The sequence below is a fragment of the Penicillium chrysogenum genome, assembly GCF_028827035.1.
Source record: "Penicillium chrysogenum strain IBT 35668 chromosome Unknown utg000002l_segment0_segment0, whole genome shotgun sequence".
Classification (NCBI taxonomy): Eukaryota; Fungi; Ascomycota; class Eurotiomycetes; order Eurotiales; family Aspergillaceae; genus Penicillium; species Penicillium chrysogenum.
The window spans coordinates 5,592,204-5,617,396 of NW_026622750.1; the positions used below are offsets into that span (position 1 = coordinate 5,592,204).

Consider the following 25,193-nt stretch of genomic DNA (forward strand, 5'->3'; position numbering starts at 1 on the left):
CTGTCAAGCCCTGCATTGTTTGAGATGGTATATTGTGATTGAAAACAAAAGAAACGCCACTGGTATTGATCCTTTTTGATGGTATTTCAAGCTGTAAGTGAAGTAATTGGATTGACCAAAAGTAAGTTTTCTTCTGCAGACCGCAAAATGGTGTGCTACTGGCGAATAAGTCCTGAGACGTGGATGAGACATGGATGAGACATGGATGAGACGTAACACTACGATTGATGAAAATGAAGAATAGCAATCCATTCCTCGGTCATAAAAGCTCATGATTTGTCGTTGAATAGATAATAATAACAAAGTAAGACAGAGCCCGCCCCGCAAATAGAAAAATCACATCCTCCGACCGAAGTTACCCCTTCTGTATATACAAATATAACAAAAACAATCAACTATTCCCCAAAGAAGTAGTAATTTGCAGCGTATTGCATTTGAAATGTGGGTGGCATACCCTCGCAGGTCTTTGGTGGAGACCCAGCGGCAGTATTGACTCGATAAACACTCTTGTAGTTGCCCACCGTGCCATCGGTGGAAGTGAGGTAAAGCCAAGGCACAGCACCATACTGCCCTGATACAGCACCTGGGGGTGCATCAATTGCACCTCCCTTCTTTGTCATGACAATTCCATTCTGCTTTTGGGGTGTAGTGTTCAAGTTGAACTCGGGGATTGCATCGGTGAAGAAGTGGTGACCCATCAATACAAGGTTGGCTGGAGGGAATGAGGCGTATTCGTTGGTTGGTAGGGGGATCCTGTAGGCAAAGTCGGGAAGTTTTGCCAGGAGGTCGGGGTAGTTGGCTGCAATGCATGTGGCATTGTAGAGTCTTGCGACAGCGCCCACCGCCACAGGTGAGGATTTAGAAGTAGAGTCCGCACATGTATAGTTCTAGTTTTATAATGAGCGATGTGACTCAGCAAGGTATCTGAAGAGCTGGCCATACCTGGGTGCCCCGTCCAAGTGCGACGTATCTAGGCTTTAGACCTGACGGGCTGGTCATTCCCGAAGCATAGGAGGGCAGAGCAATCTTAGAGGCTTCGCAAGCCCCCGGTACTCTAATGTTGTGTCTTGCGGTATTGATGTACTGGCTAACTTTTCCATAGAATTCTGCCAGTTCATCGGACCAGTCGTATGCATCGTCAAGGAGGTGTGTTGGGGCAGCAAGCGATATTGCTGCCAAGCAGACGATGAGAGAAGCAAAACGCATTGCTACTATGTCTGTATGCTAGTAGGCAGAGGAATAGAGGGGCGGTCAATGGCGGTGACTTTCTTTCTGATTGATCAAGGATTGTCCAGCAAGCCTTTGATGCAGGTCGAGTATGAAGATGAGAGGGTAAGCGTGTTGAAGAAAGAAATGACAAGGGAGGAATTGACATGATAAAGTGGCCGGGCCGAGGGGCAGGATACATATAGATGTGGTAATTGCAACTATCCTTCAATTCAAGCATATATCAAAGATAGTAACACAGGTCCGACTCAAAACGATGTTGTGCTATTTTAACAGAGCGATCGATGCAACCTGCAGGTACTAGCAGGGATTAAAGCTCGACCACGGACTCTGATTGGTAGATCGACGCGCCCAGGGCTGACCCTCCCAGTCTCTTTGGCTTCTGATTCGTCGTCAGCTGCCAACGAATTTGATTGAAAGTCATGATAGCAACGCGCTAAGCAAAACAACGGGGTTTTCCTTGGCGGTTCGGTTGTAGCAGCTTGAACCGAGCCAATGTGGTGATCTATAAATTCCCCGGTGCTATTAATAAATCTGACTGAAGAACAGTGCCATGTGCGCTGGGCGGTTGGATATGCAGAATCATTGCCGGTACAGGTTAGTGTGCGGAGTGCACCCATGCTAGGTCCATCCATCCTACGATTTGTGCAGAACTCGGAGAAATCGTTGCAGGCATTGATGACATGGGTCCCGGCACTTATCAAATTAGAGCTTGTTCATAATTTCAACCATGTCATAGTCCTAAATATTTAGCTTATTTGCAATATATCTAGGAATGTTGCCTGGAATGCGGAGGCTGACATGGCGGGGGTTGACTGTCCCTTCCCCGTCTTACTTCCTTCCAGGTTGCAGCGCACCAGCGCCTAGATAACGCCATCTTACACAAAGTTGCTCTGACATTCGTTATTATTATAGCTAACACCTATTCATGTGACTGCTGACACCTGTTTTGATCAACCGTCGGCATTTTTGTCCGTGTCTATTTGACTTGGGCAAGCTACTAGTGATATATATATCTGGTCGTCTATAATTCTCCGACACTAATGCACCACATTCGGAGCACGACCTTCTTATACTTTTGTCTTTCTACATATTCCTATTGGTGGCACTGCTGCTCTATGGACATATATTTTTATATCCTTTCCAATTGACCAATCAATCCAATGGAGTGAGTGAGTGAGTGTCAGCCAGGCAACTAGGTATTGTGCTGATAGATTGTTTAACTACGCGCATGGGAAGAAACTATAACAAAGGTTCCGATTTCGCGGGGACAGACTACGTTGATACTTGTAGACAGAAGCTCAGGAAAAGCCCCATCCTATCTGAGAGGCCAAGTAGGGCATTCATAGCATTGGAAGGGGATCCATACTTACGGCTTGGGTCTACTTCGGATACTCGTTTATAAAACTTCACCTAAACCCATGACATCCCTTGGAAAGATCCGAAATCTACAATCATCTCACTATATTGGTCACAGACACATGATATTTGCCAGAAATCAAATTTACACACGATGCAGCTCGACCCACACCCCAGAATAGTACAACGTGGAGTAACACTTAACCCAAAACGCCAGGAGTTATGATCAGTCATGAAGAGGGGACAGAAAATAAAAAATAAAAAAAAGAACTCCGGAGCTCTTCGCTGTGTAAACATCAGACAAAATCTTGGAATATTAGTTGAAACCTTCCTGCTGCCAGTCATCACCGTTCAGCTGACCGCCACCACTCCCTGTGCCCCCTCCGGCTCCACTGCCACTACCGTATGCAGCAGCAGCAGCAGCGCTACCGACGGCGCCCATAGCGCTATGCTTTTCAATCTCCGTCGTGCTCATCATATAGAGCACAGTGAAAAGCAGAAGATGGAGTGCAAAGCAGTAACCAGCGAACAGATTCCGACTCGTCCGGTTGGCAAGAATGATTCGTGTGAGAGAGAAGACAATCCGCTCTGGTAGGCTCATGCGTTTGTATGCGCGCGTTGATTCACGGCCCCGGAACGCAGCAAACGGTGAGATACGAGCCTCGTAGGCATTCTGGTATCGGTCGAGGGACAGACCCGAAGGCGTGTCTGCAGAGGTATAAACGGAAGTTGAGCTGGGGGTGTTTGCAAAAGATGATGCAGATGTAGAGGCACCCTGACCACGACTATAGGTCGAGACATAGCGAGTCTTCTCGTAGAGACTCAGGTTGTCCTTTTGGAGCGATGCAACTTCCTGACGGAGGGACTTGACAGTGGCATATAGCTTTGAGAGCTCTTCTTCGAGTTCGGCATTCTTCTTCTTGAAGCGGTCTCGTTGGGCCTGAATCATAGGTAGGAGGCCAGAGCCGCCGCCAACGGCCTCTCCTGCACGGATAGATTCCATGGTGTTCGCAGACATGGCACTTTGGTCAAAGCCAGAGATGATGGACGAGGTGGGCGATGATGCGCCCCGACGAGCAGAGTGGGGGTATCTCGAGCTGTAGGTTCCTGCAACAGACATCGCCGAGGACGGGAATGCATTTGCAGCCTCCTCTTGCACCCGAAGAAGGTCATTTTCAAGAGTAGTTGACAGGGTTCGTGACTTTTCCAGCTCTCCCTTTGAAGTCGAAAGCTCATTTCGCAGTGTTTCCAGCTGCCCTTGGATATCGCGGTGCGAGACTCGCAGGAGAGTGAGATCATCTGTCAATTTCTTGTTCCGGGCCATAAGGAGTTGCTCCAGAGAATTCTTGTCTTTGGATTTGGCTCCCTCACCATTGGCGTCAACTGTAGCACCCTCTCCAGCACCGTCTCCCGCCTCATCATCATCACCAGCTGCAAATTCAATTGACCTGATCATCTCCAGCTCCCGGCGGATCTCATCATAGTCGGCTACCTTTGCTAACCGCGCACGCAACTCTTCCCTTTCCACTGCTGCTTTTGAAGCTGTCCGCTCCGATTGAAGCAGTTTAGCTTCCCAGGTGTGTCGTTCTGAGTCTTTGTCAAATCGTGCAGCATCCAGTTTCCGAAGCAAGGAGGAGTTCTCTGACTGGAGACGTAGGTAATCGGGGTCGTCCTCAACAGAAACCGGACCAGATGCATGTGATGCAGCCTGAGCTAGCTCCAACCGCATTTGTTCATTGCGTGCTTCCACGTCAGCCAATCTCAAGCTTGTTTTCTCTAAATCGGCAGAGACGAGCTCAAGCTCAGCTGCAGTAGCGCCGCTCCGGGAACCTTCACTATCATCACCCTGATTCTCGCCCTCACCCAGGCGTTGGGAGACTTCATAGCTTGCTTTGAGTTCCTTGATCAATCGATCCTGGTTTTCCACTTTCTCTTCCAAAGTCTTCTCCTTTGCCGCCCAGTTGTTTGTCTTTTCTGTCAAGACAGCCTCCCACGATGCTTCGATCTCCTTAGCTCTTGATTCCTGGTTTTCCTCTAGTTTCTTCCGCGCAGCACGTTCCTCCTGCAGGCGTTTCTCTGTCTCCTCTTGTTGCCTGGTGAGACGATCCACCGACTTCTGCAATTGATCTCGTTCTGAGGTCAGTTTGGGAACTGTATCTTCGGACAGGAAAAGAGAGTCGACAGAAGCTTCTAGGAGTGGGTAGGGGTCCGGAGCTTCGGATAATGAAGAGTATAGTTGTAAGAAGGAGGACGATGACGTTTTGCCTTGGTTGGTCAAGAGATCGATAAAGGACTGATAGGATTTTAGTAGTGATTTATACTCTGTGAGCTTAGATTCGTCATCTAGCTTCTTGTAGTCTTTCGTCTTCTGCGCCAGTTCCTTTCTTTGCACGAGTGCATCACGCTGCTGTTCAACGAGATCCGTAGCGGTTGTATCGAGCTTCGCGATAGTGTTGGCCAAATCAATCCCTATTATATGTCAGTAAAGACTCGGCAACATGTGAGATAATAATTACCTCTCCAGGCTGAAATGGCCCGTTGGAACTTGTTGGTCTCTTCGGTCAATTTGCTGGACATGGGTGATCCAGGTTGGCTATCATGTTGGTCCTGAGGAACCAAACCCTCTGTAATAGCAAATGAATCCATTGTCGGTCCTAACCCCAAGGGTCTGCACTGTCACCCCACATCAAATAGCAGTCCACCAAGGGGAAGATGGAGACCTGTTATCGCGAGGAACAGGACACGCGGCGGACGGGCCGATATTGTTCCGACCCTATGTGTACAACGTACGATCCTGGGGTTGGTGTTGGATACAAATTTATGAATGTGAGTATCAAAGGCCAGAGGATGTTCAGTGACCTTGAACATGCAGGCTGTACAATGAGTGTATTGTTTCAAGATGACAGCAATTCACCCGAGGCACCCGTTTACAATGTACAGTAGGAGATAACGGCCACATGTAGATTAAGCTGACCGCTTTACTGACCGCCCTTGATGTCCTACTTTAGCATCACATTTAAAGCTTCAAGTTGCCAATAAGAACCATTAGAAAGAGAAAGAAGCAAGCAATCCTAGAATAAAATCATTTATGGGGTAACTCAACTTTAGAATCAAAGTTTACAAGTTTAGGATTGCAGCTTAAAAGGCATCTATAACTAGACCACACCATATTCTGCCAGATAAAAAGCCCCCACTGTGGCCGTTGTCCTCGGCCATCAACTGTGGCCCCCTGAGCTTTGGCCCCAGCTACTGACCGCCCTCACATCGTCACTCTCCAAGCTTGCGGGGAGATGCATGGAACTACAGCCTCATCATGGCTTCAGACGATGGAATTGGTCCCCGCAAGAGGCGCAAGGTCAGTCCGCCAGGGACTGTACCTTATTTGTTACATTCCCTCTTCGAGGACGTGCCGTTAGCGACCGAGAATAGCTCCGACGTCTACATCACCTGTGTTGAATACTGGAGTAAGCTTTATCTGTTTTGGTCGTAGGTGCTGTCTGCTCGAAGAACTCCGAGTTAACTCGCATTGCACAGATGAAAATCTATATATTGGTACCTCTGCAGCCGAGATTTTGCATTTCGTATGCCTCCCGCCAGCATCCCCGGACGAAGCCGCCGAGCCTACCTTCATATTGGCATCCCGATTACCGATCCTGTTCGCCCAAAGTCCTCCACCGGGCAGTGACCAAGAAGGTGTTCGACAAATAGTTGTCTTATCCTCAGTGAACAAGGCATGTGTCCTCTGCAATGGTACTGTTACATTCTACATGCTGCCGGAGCTCAGTCCGGCTTTTGGAGCCACAAAGGTCAATAACTGCCGCTGGATCGGTGGGTTGGACCTCAACTGGGATGCAGAAGAAGGCGAGGATCCGACTCTCATGATTGCTGTGCAGAACAGGATCATGCTGGTCCAGATTGGGGATGAGGCGCGACGGATCAAGAAGATCGAGTTCCCTGGTTGCTTAACTGCAGCGCGACGAGGAACGATCGCGTGTGCTGCGGATTCTCATTCGTACTCATTACTTGAAGTGGCACACCAGCAGAAGATTCCGCTCTTCCCAATATCCTCTTCGAATGAGGTCTTTGAGTCGGGGCACGTGGAAGATATGAACCCAGCACCGCAAACTCCGCTCAAACGTTCACCCTCTTCCTCTTACCCTACCTCCCCACCGAGTGATGCTTCGGGGCATGGCAGAAGCACGAGTCTGAATACCTTCGTGGGAATGCTTTCACCGCAGACACAAGCGGCCCAGCTAGATAGATCGCCGTCAGGGACACCCGATCCTTTCACATCTACCGGGGAACCCAGAAGATCAAGCTCAGAGGAGCGAGAGGCGAGGAGCTCCCCCAAGCCCCCCAGTGACCAGGAGCCAGATAATAAGTCTCCTACTAATGACAGCTTGAAGCCCTTACCACCTTTACCTCCGCCAACAAAGCAAGGCTCGAAGCGTCTCCAGCCCCATGTGGTGTCCCCAACGCCATCTGAATTTTTACTTGTGACCGGAACCGAGGAAACAGAACCGGGCGTTGGGATGTTTGTCGACATGGACGGTGAGGTCGTTCGGGGAACAATCAACTTCCACAGATTCCCAAAGTCGGTTGTGATTGATACGAATGTGGATGATGAAATGCTCCAGACTAGTGGAGGTGCCAAAGAGGAGTTTGTTCTCGCTGTGATCGAAGACGAAGACGCTGGGAAGTCTCGAACCAGACTCGAAATCCAACGCTGGGACGATGACCCAGGGGAGACTGAGCGAACCAAGAGCTGGATAGAGATACCATCTCCTGGGGAGCCACGAGCCACGCAAGTTGGTCTCCGGCAAACCCTCAGCCCTAGCCATCTTGGGCTCAATAAAATCGGGCAGATCTTGCGGATGGTCCGCTTCAAAAGCCCCACGCTGCCCCCGCATGTGTCAGTAGCAGATTCAAGAACCCAGGCATCCATAGAACACTCGCAAAAGGAGAAAGAGCTGTTCGATTCGCAAGAACTGACCGACTCCGAGGGATCGAAGAAGAGTGACGGCTCAGCAAGCCAGGGCTGGGAGGCTCAACGGAATAAAGAAGAAGCAAAATTTGCACATGGACTGGGCAAGGTCCAAAGCAGCCTTGTCATGTGGTCAGGATCTCAAATATGGCGCGTACTGCAGAACCCGTTGATAGTCCAGCTAGAGGACACCTTGCGGATGGCCCAGGAGACGGAAGAGAGCGAGCGCATTGTGTTGCGTAGGGATGCCATTCTGGATTTGTTGCTCTCCGTACAGGAGACTGAGCCAAAGACCGAGGCCGAATTCATCGGATTGAGCTATGTGAAACAAAAGGCTAGCCTTATGCTTTATGGAGACCTTCTCTCCATGCAGCCAGATGACCGCAATGCCACGGCAATCGATGGCACCGAGAAAGCGCTACTGGCAGGTAACCTCGATCCGCGTTTGGCATTGCTATTCATTCCTCTGTTGCGATGTGAGGTTTTGCAGGGGCCTCAGGGTATATGGACACATGCTGGGCTGGCAAGCATGGCGGAAAAATACATTGAACAGGTCGGAAGGATAGGTGTCCAATCGTCTGGATTGGACGCTGCTCGCAGTCCTGTTCTCAATATGGTGAAACGGTTCCTTCTCTCCTGGCAGCAGAAGCGGGGATATGGTAGTATCACCGATGAGACATATGTTCTTGATAGCACAGATGCCGCGCTGCTGCACCTGACCTTGGAACAAGATGCCTATCTGACACAGGATCAGCGGGCAGCGTCGCCAATTCGCCCTGAGTTGAATAGGCTGGTTGACAATTGGAAAGGCAATTTCGATCGAGCAGTGATGCTCTTGGAAACATACAAGCGGCTTTATGTACTAAGTCGTTTGTATCAAAGCCAAAAGATGTCTCGAAATGTCCTCAAAACCTGGCGACGAATCGTCGACGGGGAGACTGACGCTGGCGGAGAGGTCTCCGCGAATGGCGTAGAGACCCAGATGCGCAGGTACTTGGTCAAGATCAAGGATGTGCAGCTGGTTGAAGAGTATGGCTCTTGGCTGGCTGGGCGAAACCCCAATCTGGGCATCCAGGTATTCGCAGACAATGCCAGCCGTGTTCGACTGGAACCGGCGGATGTTGTTGCTTTGCTGAAGGAGCGAGCTCCGAACGCGGTTCAGGTCTACCTAGAGCACCTGGTATTTACTAAGAATGTGAGTCTCCTTGTTGCCTTAGTTCATGCACATCTAACTGATCTGTGAATACAGTACACGCAATATGCCGACGACCTGATCTCATACTACTTAGACACGGTACTTTCCGTGCTCGAGTCATCCCCCGAAGCACGAGCTTCTTTGGCCGACTCCTACTCAACCTATCGAGTTCTGCGCGCCCCCAAACCAACCTACCTGAACTTCATAATCGAGAACACTCCCGCAGAGCCCTGGTGGCAATCTCGACTCCGGTTACTTCAGCTGCTGGGTGGAATATCCAGCTCCCAATTCACCTCGCAACCCCTCCCAACGGGAATCAGCTACTCAATCCCCAACGTCCTCACTCGCATCGAGCCATTCCAGAACGAGCTAGTCTCAGAATGCATTATCCTCGACGGCCTACAGGGCCACCACGGCCCGGCCCTCCGTCTCCTCACACACGGGCTAGGCGACTACGACTCCGCAATCCGGTACTGTCTCTTCGGCGGTCCGCGCGGCTCTTCTTCCTCTTCAACAGGCACCCCGCCAGAACTAGCGGACTACAACCTACAGTCAACGCTATTCCGCCACCTGCTCGACGAGTTCCTGCACATCGAGGATCTGTCAGACCGCATCGAGCGCACAAGCGATCTCCTCGCGCGTTTCGCAGCATGGTTCGATGTCCGCGAGGTCCTAGATCTTGTTCCGGAGGACTGGAGCGTTGAGATTCTCGGCGGCTTCTTCGTGCACGTTTTCCGCACCCTTGTGTCGCAGACTCGCGAGACCCGCATCGAGCGTGCCCTTAGCGCGGGTCTCAATCTCCGCATTGGTGCCGAGTATATCGATGGCATGGAGAAGGTTGGTCCCTGGGTTGAGGAGGCAGAGGGTGTAAGAAGGCTGAAGGATGCACAGCCACGGCATGTTTCCTTGGCAACTGATGACCCTGGTGATGGTGCTTCTGATGACTCCGCTGAGTTTGGAGATACGGTGGGGCCAACATCTGGGGAAGTGGGCCAGTAGAGCGATGATCGGGGGAGTATACAGGATAGTATGTGAATATGTTATGTTGGCTTTTAATCTATGATACCTACGCAGTTTGATTGGATACCTTTCGTGTTGACTTTTGTTTATTTTTTGGGTTATATCCTTGTTTGGTTTTTGGCGCTATGTATCATGAGCCGATTCCCAAATCCATCATCTCCTTCAGTGAAAAGAAAGAAGAGACAAAAGACGGGACTGCACCACAACAGTAGGCAGTCCCACAATGCACATTCCAAGTCGACAGAAGAAAAAAAAAAGCAAAACCATCATATTGCGTTCGTTCCCTTCGTAGCTACTGATGAGCGTATGTTCCGGCGCACGCCGAAAGCCAGTGGGACATTAAGGTGTGTAGTCTTTTGAAGCTCCAACCAGACCTAGGATGTCTATTCCCGAAATGACATCCAGATCCGGAATGAATGAAACCCGGAAAGAAGATAATACGTCAGAAAGAATGCCTTTTTCTCTACTCTTCTGCTTGCAAGAAAGGGTTGGGGATCTCCTCGCTGCCGTCAGCGGGAGAGATCAGTACGATCAAAGTGCCACGGGCGACGATCAGACCCATTGAGCGGGTGGTAGTGTTGCCCTCCTCATCTGTGGAAGTTAGTATATAAGAAGCAGAGATATGGAGATTAGATTCAAGCAAGGGAGTCGGAACTCACCGCGCATGGTTTCCTTAACTTCATCGAGGACCAAGTTCATCAGCTGGTCGTAGCCCTTGAGGGTACCGGTGACTGTCCTTAGAGTTAGCATATATAGTCCATAGATGGCAATGAGAGGTCAGGAAAGACCAAAAGCAGAAGAAGAAGCAAAACGTAAAAGGCCAAAAAAAAAAAAAAAAAAAAGGTGATATATGAGAAGAAACCAGTCCAACATACCCTCGCGACCACCGCTGAACTTCACTTGGACCTCCTTGTCCATGTACTTGTTGAGATCCAAGATGTTTTCCTTTTTGGGCTTCTCCTGTGCACCGCCACCACCGCCACTTTTCTGCTGGCCCTGTCCGCCGCGGCCTCCACGACCGCGACCGCCTCGGAATGAGCCTCGTTCAGACATGGCTTGTGAAATTGAGGGATTTAAAAGAATGGAAGGAAGATATTAGACGAGGGAAGCAAGATTGGATCTATCCGAGGGACACAGACTGGTATCTCTGTATCTCCGTGGGGGTAGCGGAAGGTACAAGCAAGGTGGGCGCGCGTATATGAGGGATTTTTAGGTTGACAGTGGCCTCAGGCATGGTAGTCCTCCGCCTTGGTATAGAGATTACCAATTACCACTGTATTATTGCAGTTGACAGCCACGAGGGATCCCGCTCGGAGGTATCTTACCAGTATTTTACGGGTATCTTATCAGCTCTAATCTGAACATTTCAATGTTGAGGGCTTTTTCGACATTCCTCTCTCAATTGCATGTACTTATGTGCGTTATTTACTTATCTCTTTGTCGATTGTTTCAAGTAATTTGGTCCCAGGCCAGATCATTATCATTGTGATTTCCTCCGAGCTCCCGGGAAATGTTTCAGCCCACTGGCCCGTTCAGGCATCAGCGAAACTAAAGATCTCCCCACAAGGCTCAAGGCTTAATTTTAGTGATTGAGAGATTAGGAGGACTTATAGAATGATCTAGGATTATGATTTATGTAGACTTCCCTCTGCATGCAAGATATGTGAGACTATAGGCAAGGCGTAACCGTCGTACATCCGTTTAACCAGCGTATCGCAGGCCAGCGGAACCCTCCGGCGGGACTCCGCTGAGGACTCCCCAAGGTCACCAGGTAACTACTCTATAGTGGGGAGATCCTCACACGGTGCAAGTTGCGATTGGAATTTCTGCTGTAACACTATTCGTCAACCGTAAAGAGGAGAAAATACAAGTCTTGTAAAAAGAATAGAAAAGGATTCTCCAAATCCCGGAGCCCCTAACGGAAATCCAGATCACGTTTTTCCTCTCCACTCCCCGTGCGTTGTTCCGTCCCTCTAGAGGTGCCCTGCATTTTTCTCTTTTCATTTCTTCACCTTCATGAATGTAGCTCGAATCTTACCAAAGGATTACCTGCCGGTTTACTCTATGCGCAAGTCCCGGTTCATCCCCGCGCAAGTTCCGTAATTCGCGCTCTTATCGAACCCTCTCCGCGACTTGTCTCTTTCCTCCCGATCTCCAATCTCTTTCCACCGTATCGAAAACCACTCCCGAGTGTAGAGCATACATAGGGTCTCTCCCACTCCCACCCACAATGGAATCCCACGCTCAAACGGCAGAGTCGTCCCACAAACGGCCTCGGTCTCCCACCGCCGATCATGGCATGTCGTCGAAAGTGCCTAAGACGCACTCGAACCACCTACAGATTAACTACCTGGCACGACAATACCCTGACAACCTACCGCTCGTCTCCGTCGACGATACCATGCCCGCGATCATCCATCTGCTCGGCGAATACGACGGCGTTTTACACCGCCACGAGAGCATCGCCGGAAATCTGGGCGCATGCCCGCTTGGTCCGATCTTGATCAAACGCTTCGAGCGCCTGTTCGACGGACCCCCGCAAGTGTTGAAATCCCATGGCAAAGACGGACCTACGGTGACTTGGCTCGATGTCGTCGAATTTGCGAAGAATAAGCCCGAGCAGTTCAATCTGGAGAAGTCGCGCAACGGCGTGCGAGTCTGCCAGTTCTATACCAAGCAGTGTCGCGTGGAGATCAGTGAGGAGGATTTCGTTTTGATTGCTTCCGGCATGCCGCAGAAGATGATCCCGCCCCAGCCTATCATCGAGGATGAGGAAAAGGAGCTGGGCGCGCTGGAGATTCTGGAGAAGAACTTGCAACATATAATTCAGATGGCCGATCAAGGTAAGCAATCACTATATACATATATCAGCTTAGGGGCTGTTCGCTGACATTCTTTGTGTGCTTAGTCTCTGCTCGAGCGAGACAGCTTAACCATCGTTTGAAGAATCGCCGCAATGCTATTATCACCCGACGAGAGAACGACGCTTCTCTACATTCCCAGTCCCGAAATGTCACCGAAATCTGGCGCGATGCCAACGGTCATGGCCCAGGAAACGGCCATGCATCATCTCATCCTTCTCCATCTGGTTTCGTCGCTGTCAACGCTCAACGTCCTGAAGGCGAGCACACCGAGGAGAACCCTCTAGCCTCCCAATTCATGTTCTCACAATCCAACACCGATAATGTCACCATGATCAACGGGCAATCGATCAAAGGTGCCTCCCCAACAACCCGCGCGGATTTGATGAAGAGGTTTTTCACAACAGCTGACCGCCACGCCCGCGGCTACGACGACGCAACAGCCCCAGTCAATCCCCAACCACTCTCTCGGCCTCGTGGCTCCGACCCAGCAGACTACAGCCTCTACAACCCCACGACGGCAACCACAGTCGCCATCCCAAACACCCCATCATCCCTCCTCCCGCCACCAAAATCAATCCATCAAGAAAAAGACGACGGAGGGCCCTACAAGCTAGAAATGGTAGCCCGCATGGAAGAGCTCCAGCGCGGCGAACGTGTAATCCCACCCTGCGACCGCTGCCGCCGCCTCCACATGGACTGCCTTAAGAATCTCACAGCCTGCGTTGGTTGCACGAAGAAACACGCCAAGTGCTCCTGGCGCGACGTCAAAGAAGAAGAAATCACAGCAATGCGGGCGGGGAACACCACATCAACGGTATCCCACGAGCGCTCCGACAAAGACCGCACCAGCGCCAACCTTACCCCACCTCAGTTCGGTATGGGTCCACTTCCCCCGATCTCCGCCGAGCGTGAGCATCCCCGACAACCGCCCTTTGAGCCAGAGGTCCCCACATACTACTATCAGCACCGACGCGAGTCCGCCCCTTCGGCCCCGAACCTGGCTCCTGGGTCTACCGTTCCGATGGAGCTCCCTTCAAATGATAATTCCCCGCGACGGGCAGTGAGTGAGACAGAGAAGAGGGACCGCCCTCATATCCCTGCTGGCCGTGTTTTGGATCGCCCGGAGGATGAGGATCCCGATGCCAATCAGCGGCTCAGACAGGCTATTTTGGATACAGTGGATCATCACACACGGGTCGCTGCGGCTGTTCAGGAGAGGGAGCGTGGAGAGCACCCAGGTGCGGGCAGTGGCGGGGGTGCTCTTCCTGCTCCGAGTCCAGCTCCTGGTTCAGCTCCGGTTTCTGGAGGTGGTTATGACCGAGGACGTGAGCGGGAGGCTGATCGTGATCGCGATCGGCGTATGGTGCATGCGTAAAGTATTCTTTCTATTGAATTGTGTACAGTCTCTCTGTTCTCTTTTGTTTTCGCATATTGGCAAAATGGGTTGGGCGTGGGAGTACTATGTTAGATATCCCTCTGATTAGCGTTCCTTTTTACTCTTTCACCTTCTCTTCTCTGAATAACTATGTAAACATATCATGTCTCCGTATACGTTGCTATTGCCAAGATATTGTAATATAGTACATATTTTGCTTAATATTGGCTATTATAATTATGCTAGACCTTACTGTTGTAATACCAAGGCTTGGCCGGATATATACTCTGCCCTGAAGACCGTTCGGATAGGTTTCCCCCATAGTATATCCTCAGAACTCCGGCATATAAATCCGACATTTACATCCGACGGGAGGAGAAGTAGTGGGGATTTGCGGGGTGAAAAAGGTTTCCATTTGGGACTTGTATCTCCTGATGGAAGTCATACCAACCCCCTATAACATATAAAACAGCTTGACCCCGGACTCTCGCACTAAACTATTTACCATCCACTTCAAAAGTACAAAACACACCATGGACCCCTCCAAAGTCAAGATCCCACCAATGAAAGACCAGACAGTGGACAATATAACCGACAATGTAATCACAATCAACAGTCTCTGCGAAGACGAGCGCATGAAATACATCCTCGAGCGCCTAGTAACACACCTGCACGACTTCGCCCGCGAAACCCGTCTCAGCAGCGACGAATGGATGACCGGCCTCCGCTTCCTAACCGAAGTGGGCCAAATCTGCACAGACGTACGACAAGAATTCATCCTACTGTCCGACGTACTGGGTCTATCCATCCTGGTCGACTCAATCGACCACCCAAAGCCCAAGGGCTCCACGGAGGGAACCGTGCTGGGACCCTTCCACACGCACGACGCAGAGGAAATGCCCGCCGGTGATTCCATGTCGCATGATCCCAAGGGCGAGCCCTTGCTGGTGGTCTGCACGCTGCGGGATTTGCAGGGGAGGCCTGTGGAGGATGTCAAGATTGATATCTGGGAGACGGATTCGACGGGCCATTATGATGTGCAGTATGCTGGGAGGGAGGGGCCTGATGGGCGGTGTATTATGCGCTCTGATCGGGAGGGTGTCTTTTGGTTTAAGGCTATCACGCCGGTGCCGTATCCCATTCCGCATGATGGGCCTGTTGGGAAGTTGTTGAAGAAGTTGCATCGGCATCCGTATCGTCCTTCGCATATGCACTTTATGTTCGAGAAGGAGGGTTACGATCACTTGATTACGTATGTTCTGGGGTTTCGACTTGTTTTTGGACATTATCATGGCTAATTTTATCCTAGTGCTCTCTACCTTCGCAACGACCCCTACGAAACTTCCGATGCTGTCTTCGGCGTTAAGGATTCCTTGACTGTGGATATTGGCAAGGCAGATGCCGAAATTGCTAAGAAATATAACGTCCCCGAGGGCCATGCTCTTCTCACATATGACTTTGTGCTTGTGTCTGATGAAGAGACGAGCAAGTTGCGTGCGCATAACTCCAAGGTCGCGCTGGACAAACTAGGTCGGAAAGTCAAGATTGTCAATGGGCTGCCTGTGCCGGATCTGGATTAAATGCTATTTACGAAAGAAAAGTCTTCATGAGAAATATCACTTGTATGAGTTTGGCTATGTAGGAAACCATCTCAGCTCTTCCAAGCCTGCCCGGTTTTCGTTGCATAACGAGAACATAACTACCTACTACGTAGAATGGTATTGAATGCAAGATCTCGACGAAGCAAGCTAGTCCCGGAGCCGAGACTGCCAAGTATTACCCATGTCTGTATTCAGCTGGATTCTGGTCTTGATTGGAATATGTAACATGTTCTCGGCGATGACTGGTGCTCTTGTTGATCCAAGTTGTGTTCTCGAGTCTGTGCACGGTACGACAACCGGACGAGCGAGGACTGAACCGGTCTCAGTTAGGCGCTTCGACGTAGTTTGGCCAATATTATACCACTGGTACAACCAGGAATCAAAATAGTTGAGGTGGTTCGACAGGACGGCCTTTGCATCTATATAGGCACATCACCATGGCCTTATCGAGCATCTGATTCCGATTTCCCCGTCGATATCGGCACTATGCGTTCCACTTACCTTTTCTTGTCTGTGGCAGCTCCATTGGCCTCGGCCTTTGTCATCCCAGATGAGAGTGTCCTTGCGGAAATAGTTTTTGAGACTCGTCCAGCCGCGGATGATCAGTTGTCTAAAGCAGACGGCGAGACAAGGCTTAAAGGCATTTCTCCAGATGGGCATAGAGGCTGGGGAAGAGATGGGGACTGGCGTGACGACGACGAATACCCTAGACGCGGTGATTGGCCCGGACACGGAGGCTGGGGAAGACATGGGGACTGGCCAGATGACGACGAATATCCCGAGCACGGCGAGTGGCCCGGATACGACGAAGATCCGCACGAGAGATGGCCGGGTGATGATTGCCCCAGACGAGGGGGATGGCCAGACGACGACGACGAAGGCCCTGAACATGGAAGAAGGCCCGAACACGGAGGATGGCCTGGACACCGAGATGATAGCGAAGACAGATGGTACCCTCCACATCCCCGACACGGAAAATGTAGATACGACCGCGACGGCAGATCATGCAACAGACACCGACACTATCCGATCCACCGGCCAATCGATGCCTGTCCAGGACCGCTCTGCCACGCAGACAAAACAACATGGGAGCTCATCAAAACAAACGAGCATACATCCCGACTCGCCGAGCTCATCGCCGACGACAACGACCTAATCGACATCCTCAACAGCACGACAGCAAACCACACCTTCTTTGCGCTGACGAACCAAGCCCTAGAGGGATTCCCACGCGGGCGAAATGCACCCAGTCCCAAGTTCATGTCCAGCTTGCTGCGGTATCATATCCTCCCTGATCGATTATCCATTCAGCATATCGCGAGCCACGGGACGCTAGCAACGAAGCTGACCGAGCGAGCCCTGGAATCGAATCTGCCACAGAGGATTGTTGTCCGAGAGCACCACGACGGAGTGATGTTGAACCGGAGGAGTAGGGTTGTTGGAGCTGACATGGTGGGTAAATCGACATCGTATCATGTGTATGTACGTACTAACCTCACCTTAGAAAACCAAAAACGGCATAATCCACATAATAACCAGTCCCCTCCATCCACCCCCCGAGACACGCACAATGCTGCACCAAGCACCGGCCGACTTCAGTACCTTCACGCTGGCCCTAGCACGCACGAATCTCGCTCACAACCTTGACCCGGCGCAGCGGCAGGGAGGGACAACCTTTGCGCCCACTAAAGCTGCCTTTAGACGGCTTGGGGAGCAGGCGAATCGGTTTCTTTTCTCGCGGCAGGGTGAGAGGTGTCTGCGTGCGCTGATGCAGTATCATATTGTGCCGAATCGGACGCTCTACTCGGATGTCTTGTATAGTAGTGATGGCAAAGCTCATGGGTTTTCTGGTCATGATAGTGGGAATGGGAAGGGTGAGGGTGGGTGTGTTGGTAGGGTGGAGGAAGACTATGCGAATGTGCGACTTGTAACTCTATTGAAGGAGAGGGATTTGGCGGTTGATGTAAAGAAGCGGTTTGGTGAGGTTGATATGCGAGTTAATGGATTTGGTAGGGTCGAACGACTGGACTTGTTGGCGAGGGATAGGGCGATGCATGTTTTGGATCAGGTATTGGTTCCGCCGAGGAAGATTCAGGACAAAGAGGAAGGCGAAGATGAGGAAGGACTGATGATTGAGGAACTTGTGGAGAGGTTGGATGGTTGTGTCTATGAGATGACTGGGGAACTGTGAGAGGGCTACAAGCTTACAATCCAGGAAAACAATTTGAAATTTTTCATTCCTATGTTTGTGTTTCAATAAAAGTGGCAGAGCGAGATCGGTGCTTGCAAATCAGAACAGAAGATGTAACCTTTGAGTTAACCCCTGAGACACCTCAGTAATGCCTCTAGTTGACAGCTGCCAGACCAGAGACATCCTCGTCAAACAGGCGCTCAAAAATAGCAAGCAAGCAGCCAGAATCCATGACGATTACCACGTGTAAAAAGTGTCGGAGACTTAGTGCATTCGTCTAGCGGGCTTCATAAGAGCCTGGAAGGAAGACTCGAGAGCTTTCTTGACCTCCTTGTAGCTGACAATGAAAGAACTCTGATCGTCCCGACTGACCAAATGGATCTTCTCGTCAGTTCCCGCATCAAGCTTGTTCAAACAAGTCAGCACATGGCCAAGATCAACCACCGGGTCACCTTGGCTATCCACCGAGTGGAAGACGTAATCGCGGAAGAGCTTCAGGAAGTAGCGTTCTCCGCTCTCCGACCAGCGCGGGTCAAGTTCGTATTCAGGACGTTCATTGATGAAGCCAAGTTTGCTCAACAGGCGCGCAATTCGTCCATTCTCTAACTCACGGGCGAGATCAGAGTTCAGCTGGTCATCCAGGTGGAGTGCGGAATCAAACGTCGACATCAGCTGGGATGAGATCCCAGCGATAAAAGTATCAATGGTTCGCTCCTGATCCTTTTGCAGTCCGTTCAGGAGCCAGAACACGGAGTTCTTCAACTGAGAGCTGTAGGCACGGGTGAAATGCTCCATGGCTTTAGTAGGGTTGTGGGCAACAGTGGGCGTGTTAGCGCCAAGGGTGACGATCAGTTGGCCAAAGTTGACTAGATCTTGTCGCTGGAGATCAGCCACAGTCCGCTGGTTATCGAACTGCACCACATCAAGGATAGCGCAGGCGTTGATGCGGACACGAGTCTTAGCGGTAAGCAAAATCTTGCTGGGCTCAAGCACTCGGGCAGCAAGACCATTGCCATGAATAGCCTTGAGCCCATTGGCGATCTGGGTCATGTAGCCCCAGAGAAGTTGCTCAGGAATATGAGCATTGGTGTGACGTCCGGGGAAGCGGGTTCCAGCGCTTAGATGCTGGTCTGCAAGTGTCTTGGACAGTGGGTGATAGTCAGTCACAAAGATCAAAGAACTATCTTGGAAGCTGCGGCTAGTGAACGCGTCATGAATGGTCACCACACTAGCGTTGCAGACACGCTTCCAGGCTTGCACGGAACGGATAGCCTTTTCATTGGTCAGGCGGAAACCTATTAAGGTTAGTTTGGAGCTACAGCAAAAGAAGAGATGGAAAGATCGACATACCTTCAAGTCGGCGAAGAGCATAGAAGGTGCCATCTTTGCTAGACTGGGCCTTGTAGATCCAGCTTGGGTAGCCAAAGGTCGCTGCATTCTTCTGATGATTGAGGTCCAGAGGGACAAGTGAATGGAAGTAGTCAACCTGGGCAGGGAGTTGGGTGTCTTCAAGTCCGTCAGCATGAGCACAAATTATTGTCAGTTGCGGTCCAACATACTAGGGAGAGTCTGGAGAGTGGCTGCGGATTTCTTCTGCAGTTCTTCGCGCAAGTCGTTGGGGATAAAGAGATCATGCACGTTGCGCTGGTATCCCAATGTGTTCTGGCTGTGAGGGCCAATTGGGGCATAAAGATGGTACTGGATCTATTGGGCTGTTAGAGCTTATATGAAGCAAAAAGGAGAAGGATCCGTTGGTCACCAAAACGTACCGGTTGTTGGAATCCAGTTTGGCTCGCAAAGAAAGCGCCTCCCATCGCGCCAGTAGGGTCGTGGGAATAAGGATTTGCAGAAACAGGACCAACGGCACCAGGAGTCATGGGGGTCGGGGTAGTCACAAAAGGATCAAATGCACCCCCCGGTGTGATCCCTCCGTTTCCATTGCCCTGGAGAGGTGCCTGTACGGGAGGATTAGCACGGTTACGACTTGTCGCTGAAGAAGTGCTTGGGCCAATAGCGAGGCTGGCGAGGCTGGCGAGGCAGATGACGTGAGAAGAACCCGGGGGGACTGTCATCATCAGTACGCCGGGAGTCAAGCTCAGCTACCTCGGGAGACAAGCCACCCGGACTGTCATCATGAGTACGCCGGGGTTCAAATTCAGCTGCCTCGGGAGACAAGCCACCCGGACTGTCATCATCAGTGCGCCGGGGGTCAAATTCAGCTGCCTCGGGAGACAAGCCACCCTGCTGCGCCATTGCGTTGCTAGAGATGATGATAAAAATATGGGCAGTGGGAGAGATTGGGATGATTAAAAACAAAACAAAACAAAAAAAGCAGTATAAAAGAATCGAGGGGAATCAAATGATACGGCAGGGGCGACTGACCACGTGCTCGAAGCCTTGGGGAACAAATTCCTGGACATCGGCTACCGCCCAATCTTGGACTGCTTCTGACCGCGTTGTCGGTGTACTCGTGTTAGAACCTTTTTCTAACGTCAGTGCCTTGAACCTCCCTTGTTCTTCGCACAAAGCACATACGTGATGAGGTTGTTCGAGGTTGAAAAGGAGCTGCACTAGCAGCCTTTGGAGATATAGCGGTGGACTTCTTTGGTGCTGATACACCGTTCCCAGACAGCAATGATGGGGTGAAACTAGGTGAGTCGACATTGAACCGCTTCTTGCTATCAAACGAGACAGTCCTTGTTAGTAAAATTCATCCAGTTTCGTCTGAAGACCTTGTATCGCACCTATCCGACTGGTTTGCATTGAGCTTCGTCGGGTCATGATTGAAAGCACAACCTGGATACAAGTGTTCCAAATCAGCTTCACCACCCTCGCTGGCCGTGATCAAGGTTCGCCAATACCTTTGTCTTCATAGCGGCATCGCCCATAGATGGTCACGTTGCGGCACAATGTGTCTTTCGCATTCTCTGTCAAGCAGAATCATTGTTGTCAGCAACTCCGTCCATCTTGAATTCGGAATTCATCACCAGCACAGCTTGCACATCTCAGACCTGAAAAGGAAGTGATATGCAAGTCTTTGACTTCGAATCACACTCACCGCGGCTCTTCATTTTCGGTGATCCCGTCGTCCGACGAGTATCCTCCAATGGAGGCTTTCCGCCAGACGCCATGATATCTGGCTGATATCCACTTGATGGTGCGGATCAGCGCAAAAAGATCCCCATTGAAACCGGACTCGGTAGGGAACAAAGGATGCTATTGGGTGAAAACCGCATTCCCCTGCTTTGATCCTATATGAATTCAAGTCACCAATGGTCCACGCGGTTGGCGGGTCAATTCCGGGAGAGCCCACGGACGTCGGGCGGTATCTCAGCCGATAAAAATAGGCATGAATGGGGTGTAAGAATAAGACCGAAGTCGTCTCTCATCCCAAGGAATGATTAAGAGCGACAGAACTGATGGAAATGAAGACGCGGGGCGAGAAACGAACTCGAGCGAAGGGGGATATGCACGGACCAGGCGGTCAGAACATCAATGGGAGCTTCATCTTGAGGCCACTTAGAGCTTCGACGTCACGTCGCTCTTACCCATCTACATATTGGACTGTCTGCACGTGCTCAATGGTCATCCCCAAATGATAATACTCTTCATGGCCACCCACTGTACTCTATTCTGATAAAGCCCATATCTCTGAGTTTATGGCTTACGGCCCTTCTACGGCAAGATGTCACAACCGGAGGTTGACCTGGACCAGCTCTCCGATAGCGAGAAGTCTACGCTAGAAATGTACATGGCTGTCACCAGCCAGGAACCTTCAGAGGCAATTCCGCTACTTCGCCGGTCGCAATGGAATCTGCAGGTTAGTCTATCTTCCCCGGCTCCTGGCCAAGTGTACGGGAGTTTAACTGATCCCCGCACGCTAGATTGCCATATCCAAGTTCTTTGATGGGGAAGGCCCGGACCCCCTTGAAGAAGCTCGCGCTGCCATGGATCGCCCACCTCCACCCCAACCCAACCGCCGAACCCAGAATTTAATGACCGACGATCTGACCGAACACTTGTCGCAAGTTACTCGTGCCACAGCTACAGATCTGGCTCCACGAGTTGACACACAACCAGGAGACCATCCAATCTACCGGCCTCCCTTCATTCTCAGTTTACTCCTCTCTCCATTTAATCTGGTGTATCGACTCCTCTGCACTTCATTCCGCCTGTTTGGTGTCCTCTTCCCTTTCTTGCCACGCTTGTTCAACAGGACGGCGAACCCGGCGCTGCAAGGCGCTCGCCGGAATACCACTGGCCGTCGAGCCCTCGGCCCCAAGGATACTGCCGCTCGCTTTATCCGCGAGTTCGAGGAAGAATATGAATCTAATCCGATTCCGTTCCTAGAGAATGGATACAACATGGCGCTGGAGAAAGCCCATCGCGACTTGAAGTACCTACTGGTCATTCTCCTATCTCCGGAGCATGACGATACGAGCAGCTGGGTTCGTGATACTCTACTGGCACCTGAGGTCGTTGAATTCATCAATGACCCCCAGAACAACCTGCTGGTGTGGGGCGGCAACGTACAAGATTCCGAAGCATACCAAGTCGCCAACTCATTGAAATGCACCAAATTCCCCTTTGCGGCGGTTGTCGTCCATACCCCGAATGTCTCGTCAACCGCCATGTCTGTCGTAGGACGGATCGCAGGTCTCACTACGCCATCCGAGGTCGTGAACAAGCTCCGGACAGTCGTGACATCGAACAGCGAGCCGCTGGAGCGACTCCGATCTTCACGCGCCGAGCAACAAGCCTCGCGCAGCCTCCGCGAAGAGCAAGACTCAGCCTACGAGCGGTCGCTGGCGATCGACCGTGAACGAGCGCGCCAGCGCCGGGAAGCGGAGCTGGCACGCCAACGCGAAGAACAGGAAGCCGCTGGCCGACAGGCGGCTGAGGAGCAGCGGCGCCGCAATCTCGCCCAGTGGAAGCTTTGGCGCGGGCAATCGCTTAGCGCGGAGCCCGGACCAGATGTCAAGGACGCCGTTCGTATTAGCGTGCGGCTCCCGTCCGGCGATCGTATCATGCGCAAGTTTGCGCCCGATGTGGATATTGAAGAAATCTACGCGGTGGTTGAGTGCTACGACGTCTTACAGGAGCAGGAGACAGAGCGCGTGGCGAGTGCGCCGGAGGGGTTTGTGCACCAATACGGATTCCGACTTGTCTCACCGATGCCTCGGGTGGTGTACCCCGTTGACGAGGGAGGGTCAGTCAAGGAGAAGATTGGCCGTGGCGGCAATCTGTTGGTGGAACTGATTGATGGGGATGAGGATGAAGATGAAGATGCAGCTGATGACGAGGCTGTGACCGACATGTCTTGAATATGACTGATCTCTATGATTCAAATGTTGCTTGTGGGGGTTCCTTGGGAGGACCACGACTACTGGCACACCGCTCTGTTTCCCGTTCCAATATCCAATGTACAAACTTAGATTATTATGATTCGATCGTTATTTCACTTTTCCCTGCGTGGCTGACTTACGTGTGGTCAGATTCAAATTTGGAAATTGTCTGCTCCACCGAGCAGACAGGGATACTCCGTATCGGATGGTTATAGAGATTTATGCAGCCCAATTTAATGTTGAACCTTATGGCTTAGCTCACTTGGTCCTTGTGCATATCCTAGCATTAGCACCTTAGCGATTAGCTTGCATAGCAACCAGGACCTCAATAGAAACCTGTATTACCACTCCCATTCATCAAGGTTCTCACAAACGCCGGACGCGGGTGGCTTGATCAAGTGGTAATAAGCCAGGATGCAATCCTCCCACTTTTCGTCAGTTGGGTACGAACCGCGAAACCCCGAGATCCATAGATCGGCGGATTCTTTGGCCCATATAATCTTTGTGATATCCTCCCCTCCTGGACCCCAGCCAAAGGACGACATTTCCCTGATTTTGCGTTAGCATGATCTTATGCCGGGTCGTCATGCCAAGGTCGACGACATGTTGGCCGAGCATGTAAGGACTTAACTCCGCACTTACTCATATGCAGCCCGGAACTTTCGGCGAACGAGATCACGTTTTGGTCGCTCGAATGACCAGAAGAGTTCCGGAGTGAGGACCTGTCCACGGACCTTTTCCCAAACAAGATAGGTTATATATCCTCCAGGTACAGGTCCGTGTTCCCCTTGCACGGATTGGCCATATCCAAGTAGTGAAGGTACACTTTTACATCCACCTTGTCTGAACTTCTTCCGAGCTTTAGCTTCCTGCTTTTCAAAATGAGGATTTGCCTGTTGGGCTCGAACTTCCGGCAGAAGGAATTCTGTTCCCTCATCAGGACCTTGACAGTAGACTCTCATAAAGGCCTGATTATATGAATGGTAGTTATGACATAGATACTTAGCCTCCCAACCGGATGGTTGTTCGTCGGGATCAGGAGTAGGCTCACGCACTCCATCGACTCTATTCTCATAAAGCTTCTCGTCGATCACCCATATACTCGCGTTCAGCCGGAGAGCTGCGGAGCCAGGAAGGGCGATCTGAGTGCCTTTGAAAATGTGAGAGATATCAGTCATCTAGATTGCGAAGATAAAAGGGAAGAGAGTTCTGAGAGAACAGAAGAGGAAAAGAAGGGAAAATTCTGAAAGAAGTGAAATGGGCCAAATGATCATTTGGTGGTCATTGGTTTACATAGCGGCCAGCTCGTTTTGGCCTGAATTTGGCCTGAATGGTGCCTTGGTGCCTGAATATTTACTGACAGAGAAATAGAATGTCTGAATTACCATTATACACCTAACTAGTTAACTAGCTCTACGTCTATTGTAGGACACCAGTCTATTTTGAGACGCACATAGCATATACTTCGTAAGAGTTAATCAGCCGGAATCTAGCCCGCCCTATAAAGTCAAGCTATTTTAAGACGGTCGCTTAGTGTCGAATATTTTCGTGCTATGGACTAATCTCGAAATAGATAACGATTTGCTAATCCTATATTATTGTGTGCGTATCACTACGGAGTTGTAGTGGAGAGGATAACGATTCCTCGATGCCAAATGTTCGTACAACATATCTAGTTGAACAATCGTGAGGTGTATAATATTTCGGTTACGCTCCCACTACTTCGCGTTAATTACGATTTCTACTCTAAACACAGTGACAATTCACTCCTTTGTGTTTGGCTTGCTTTGTTGGAAACTCTCTAAATCAAAAGTTTTTTGACATTACTATTCGTTACCTAAGCCCTAGGCTGATGGATGGGTTGTTACACTATACGGAAATGCCACGATTCTACCCTGCAAATCCACGCATAATCGTGGCCTTTCCGTTGTGACCTCGACTTACACCATATTCGGTAAGGCGTAAAAACCACTGTAGCCTGGCGCCTTTCCGGCTAGACTCGTCCGAAGGACTGATCAATCCACGGACGGAC

General features: G+C 50.8%; 11 protein-coding genes across 11 annotated transcripts; 5 read left to right on the plus strand and 6 right to left on the minus strand.

Moving 5' to 3' along the window:
• Positions 1–395: 395 nt before the first annotated feature.
• On the minus strand, positions 396–1,206 carry N7489_005333 (uncharacterized protein; the record flags this gene model as incomplete). Its single annotated transcript, XM_056711085.1, has 2 exons — positions 396–887; positions 943–1,206. The coding sequence occupies 2 exons, from the start codon at positions 1,204–1,206 to the stop codon at positions 396–398; spliced, it is 756 nt and encodes a 251-aa protein (XP_056569506.1).
• A 1,696-nt stretch (positions 1,207–2,902) lies between these two features.
• On the minus strand, positions 2,903–5,232 carry N7489_005334 (CCAAT displacement transcription factor COY1; the record flags this gene model as incomplete). The annotated part of the gene is made up of 2 exons (XM_056711086.1): positions 2,903–5,055; positions 5,103–5,232. The coding sequence occupies 2 exons, from the start codon at positions 5,230–5,232 to the stop codon at positions 2,903–2,905; spliced, it is 2,283 nt and encodes a 760-aa protein (XP_056569507.1).
• A 667-nt stretch (positions 5,233–5,899) lies between these two features.
• N7489_005335 (uncharacterized protein) lies at positions 5,900–9,764 on the plus strand (the record flags this gene model as incomplete). Its single annotated transcript, XM_056711087.1, has 3 exons — positions 5,900–6,050; positions 6,121–8,765; positions 8,820–9,764. 3 exons carry the CDS (start codon positions 5,900–5,902, stop codon positions 9,762–9,764), a joined length of 3,741 nt encoding a protein of 1,246 aa, XP_056569508.1.
• Positions 9,765–10,248: 484 nt separating this feature from the next.
• On the minus strand, positions 10,249–10,860 carry N7489_005336 (U6 snRNA-associated Sm-like protein LSm7; the record flags this gene model as incomplete). Its single annotated transcript, XM_056711088.1, has 3 exons — positions 10,661–10,860; positions 10,445–10,516; positions 10,249–10,376 (listed from the first exon to the last, which is right to left on the minus strand). The coding sequence occupies exons 1-3, from the start codon at positions 10,836–10,838 to the stop codon at positions 10,249–10,251; spliced, it is 378 nt and encodes a 125-aa protein (XP_056569509.1). The 5' UTR covers positions 10,839–10,860.
• A 1,155-nt stretch (positions 10,861–12,015) lies between these two features.
• On the plus strand, positions 12,016–14,024 carry N7489_005337 (uncharacterized protein; the record flags this gene model as incomplete). The annotated part of the gene is made up of 2 exons (XM_056711089.1): positions 12,016–12,628; positions 12,694–14,024. 2 exons carry the CDS (start codon positions 12,016–12,018, stop codon positions 14,022–14,024), a joined length of 1,944 nt encoding a protein of 647 aa, XP_056569510.1.
• Positions 14,025–14,557: 533 nt separating this feature from the next.
• On the plus strand, positions 14,558–15,604 carry N7489_005338 (intradiol ring-cleavage dioxygenase; the record flags this gene model as incomplete). Its single annotated transcript, XM_056711090.1, has 2 exons — positions 14,558–15,276; positions 15,334–15,604. 2 exons carry the CDS (start codon positions 14,558–14,560, stop codon positions 15,602–15,604), a joined length of 990 nt encoding a protein of 329 aa, XP_056569511.1.
• Positions 15,605–16,111: 507 nt separating this feature from the next.
• Positions 16,112–17,816, plus strand: N7489_005339 (fasciclin domain-containing protein; the record flags this gene model as incomplete). The annotated part of the gene is made up of 2 exons (XM_056711091.1): positions 16,112–17,077; positions 17,130–17,816. 2 exons carry the CDS (start codon positions 16,112–16,114, stop codon positions 17,814–17,816), a joined length of 1,653 nt encoding a protein of 550 aa, XP_056569512.1.
• Positions 17,817–18,080: 264 nt separating this feature from the next.
• N7489_005340 (PAN-complex poly(A)-binding subunit PAN3) lies at positions 18,081–20,069 on the minus strand (the record flags this gene model as incomplete). The annotated part of the gene is made up of 5 exons (XM_056711092.1): positions 18,081–19,111; positions 19,167–19,322; positions 19,376–19,520; positions 19,586–19,771; positions 19,920–20,069. The coding sequence occupies 5 exons, from the start codon at positions 20,067–20,069 to the stop codon at positions 18,081–18,083; spliced, it is 1,668 nt and encodes a 555-aa protein (XP_056569513.1).
• A 102-nt stretch (positions 20,070–20,171) lies between these two features.
• On the minus strand, positions 20,172–20,947 carry N7489_005341 (Zinc finger CCCH-type; the record flags this gene model as incomplete). Its single annotated transcript, XM_056711093.1, has 5 exons — positions 20,172–20,263; positions 20,352–20,494; positions 20,561–20,612; positions 20,678–20,743; positions 20,875–20,947. 5 exons carry the CDS (start codon positions 20,945–20,947, stop codon positions 20,172–20,174), a joined length of 426 nt encoding a protein of 141 aa, XP_056569514.1.
• Positions 20,948–21,501: 554 nt separating this feature from the next.
• On the plus strand, positions 21,502–23,140 carry N7489_005342 (clathrin-mediated endocytosis regulator UBX3; the record flags this gene model as incomplete). The annotated part of the gene is made up of 2 exons (XM_056711094.1): positions 21,502–21,636; positions 21,701–23,140. 2 exons carry the CDS (start codon positions 21,502–21,504, stop codon positions 23,138–23,140), a joined length of 1,575 nt encoding a protein of 524 aa, XP_056569515.1.
• A 362-nt stretch (positions 23,141–23,502) lies between these two features.
• Positions 23,503–24,339, minus strand: N7489_005343 (uncharacterized protein; the record flags this gene model as incomplete). The annotated part of the gene is made up of 2 exons (XM_056711095.1): positions 23,503–23,710; positions 23,804–24,339. 2 exons carry the CDS (start codon positions 24,337–24,339, stop codon positions 23,503–23,505), a joined length of 744 nt encoding a protein of 247 aa, XP_056569516.1.
• Between the last annotated feature and the right edge of the window lie 854 nt (positions 24,340–25,193).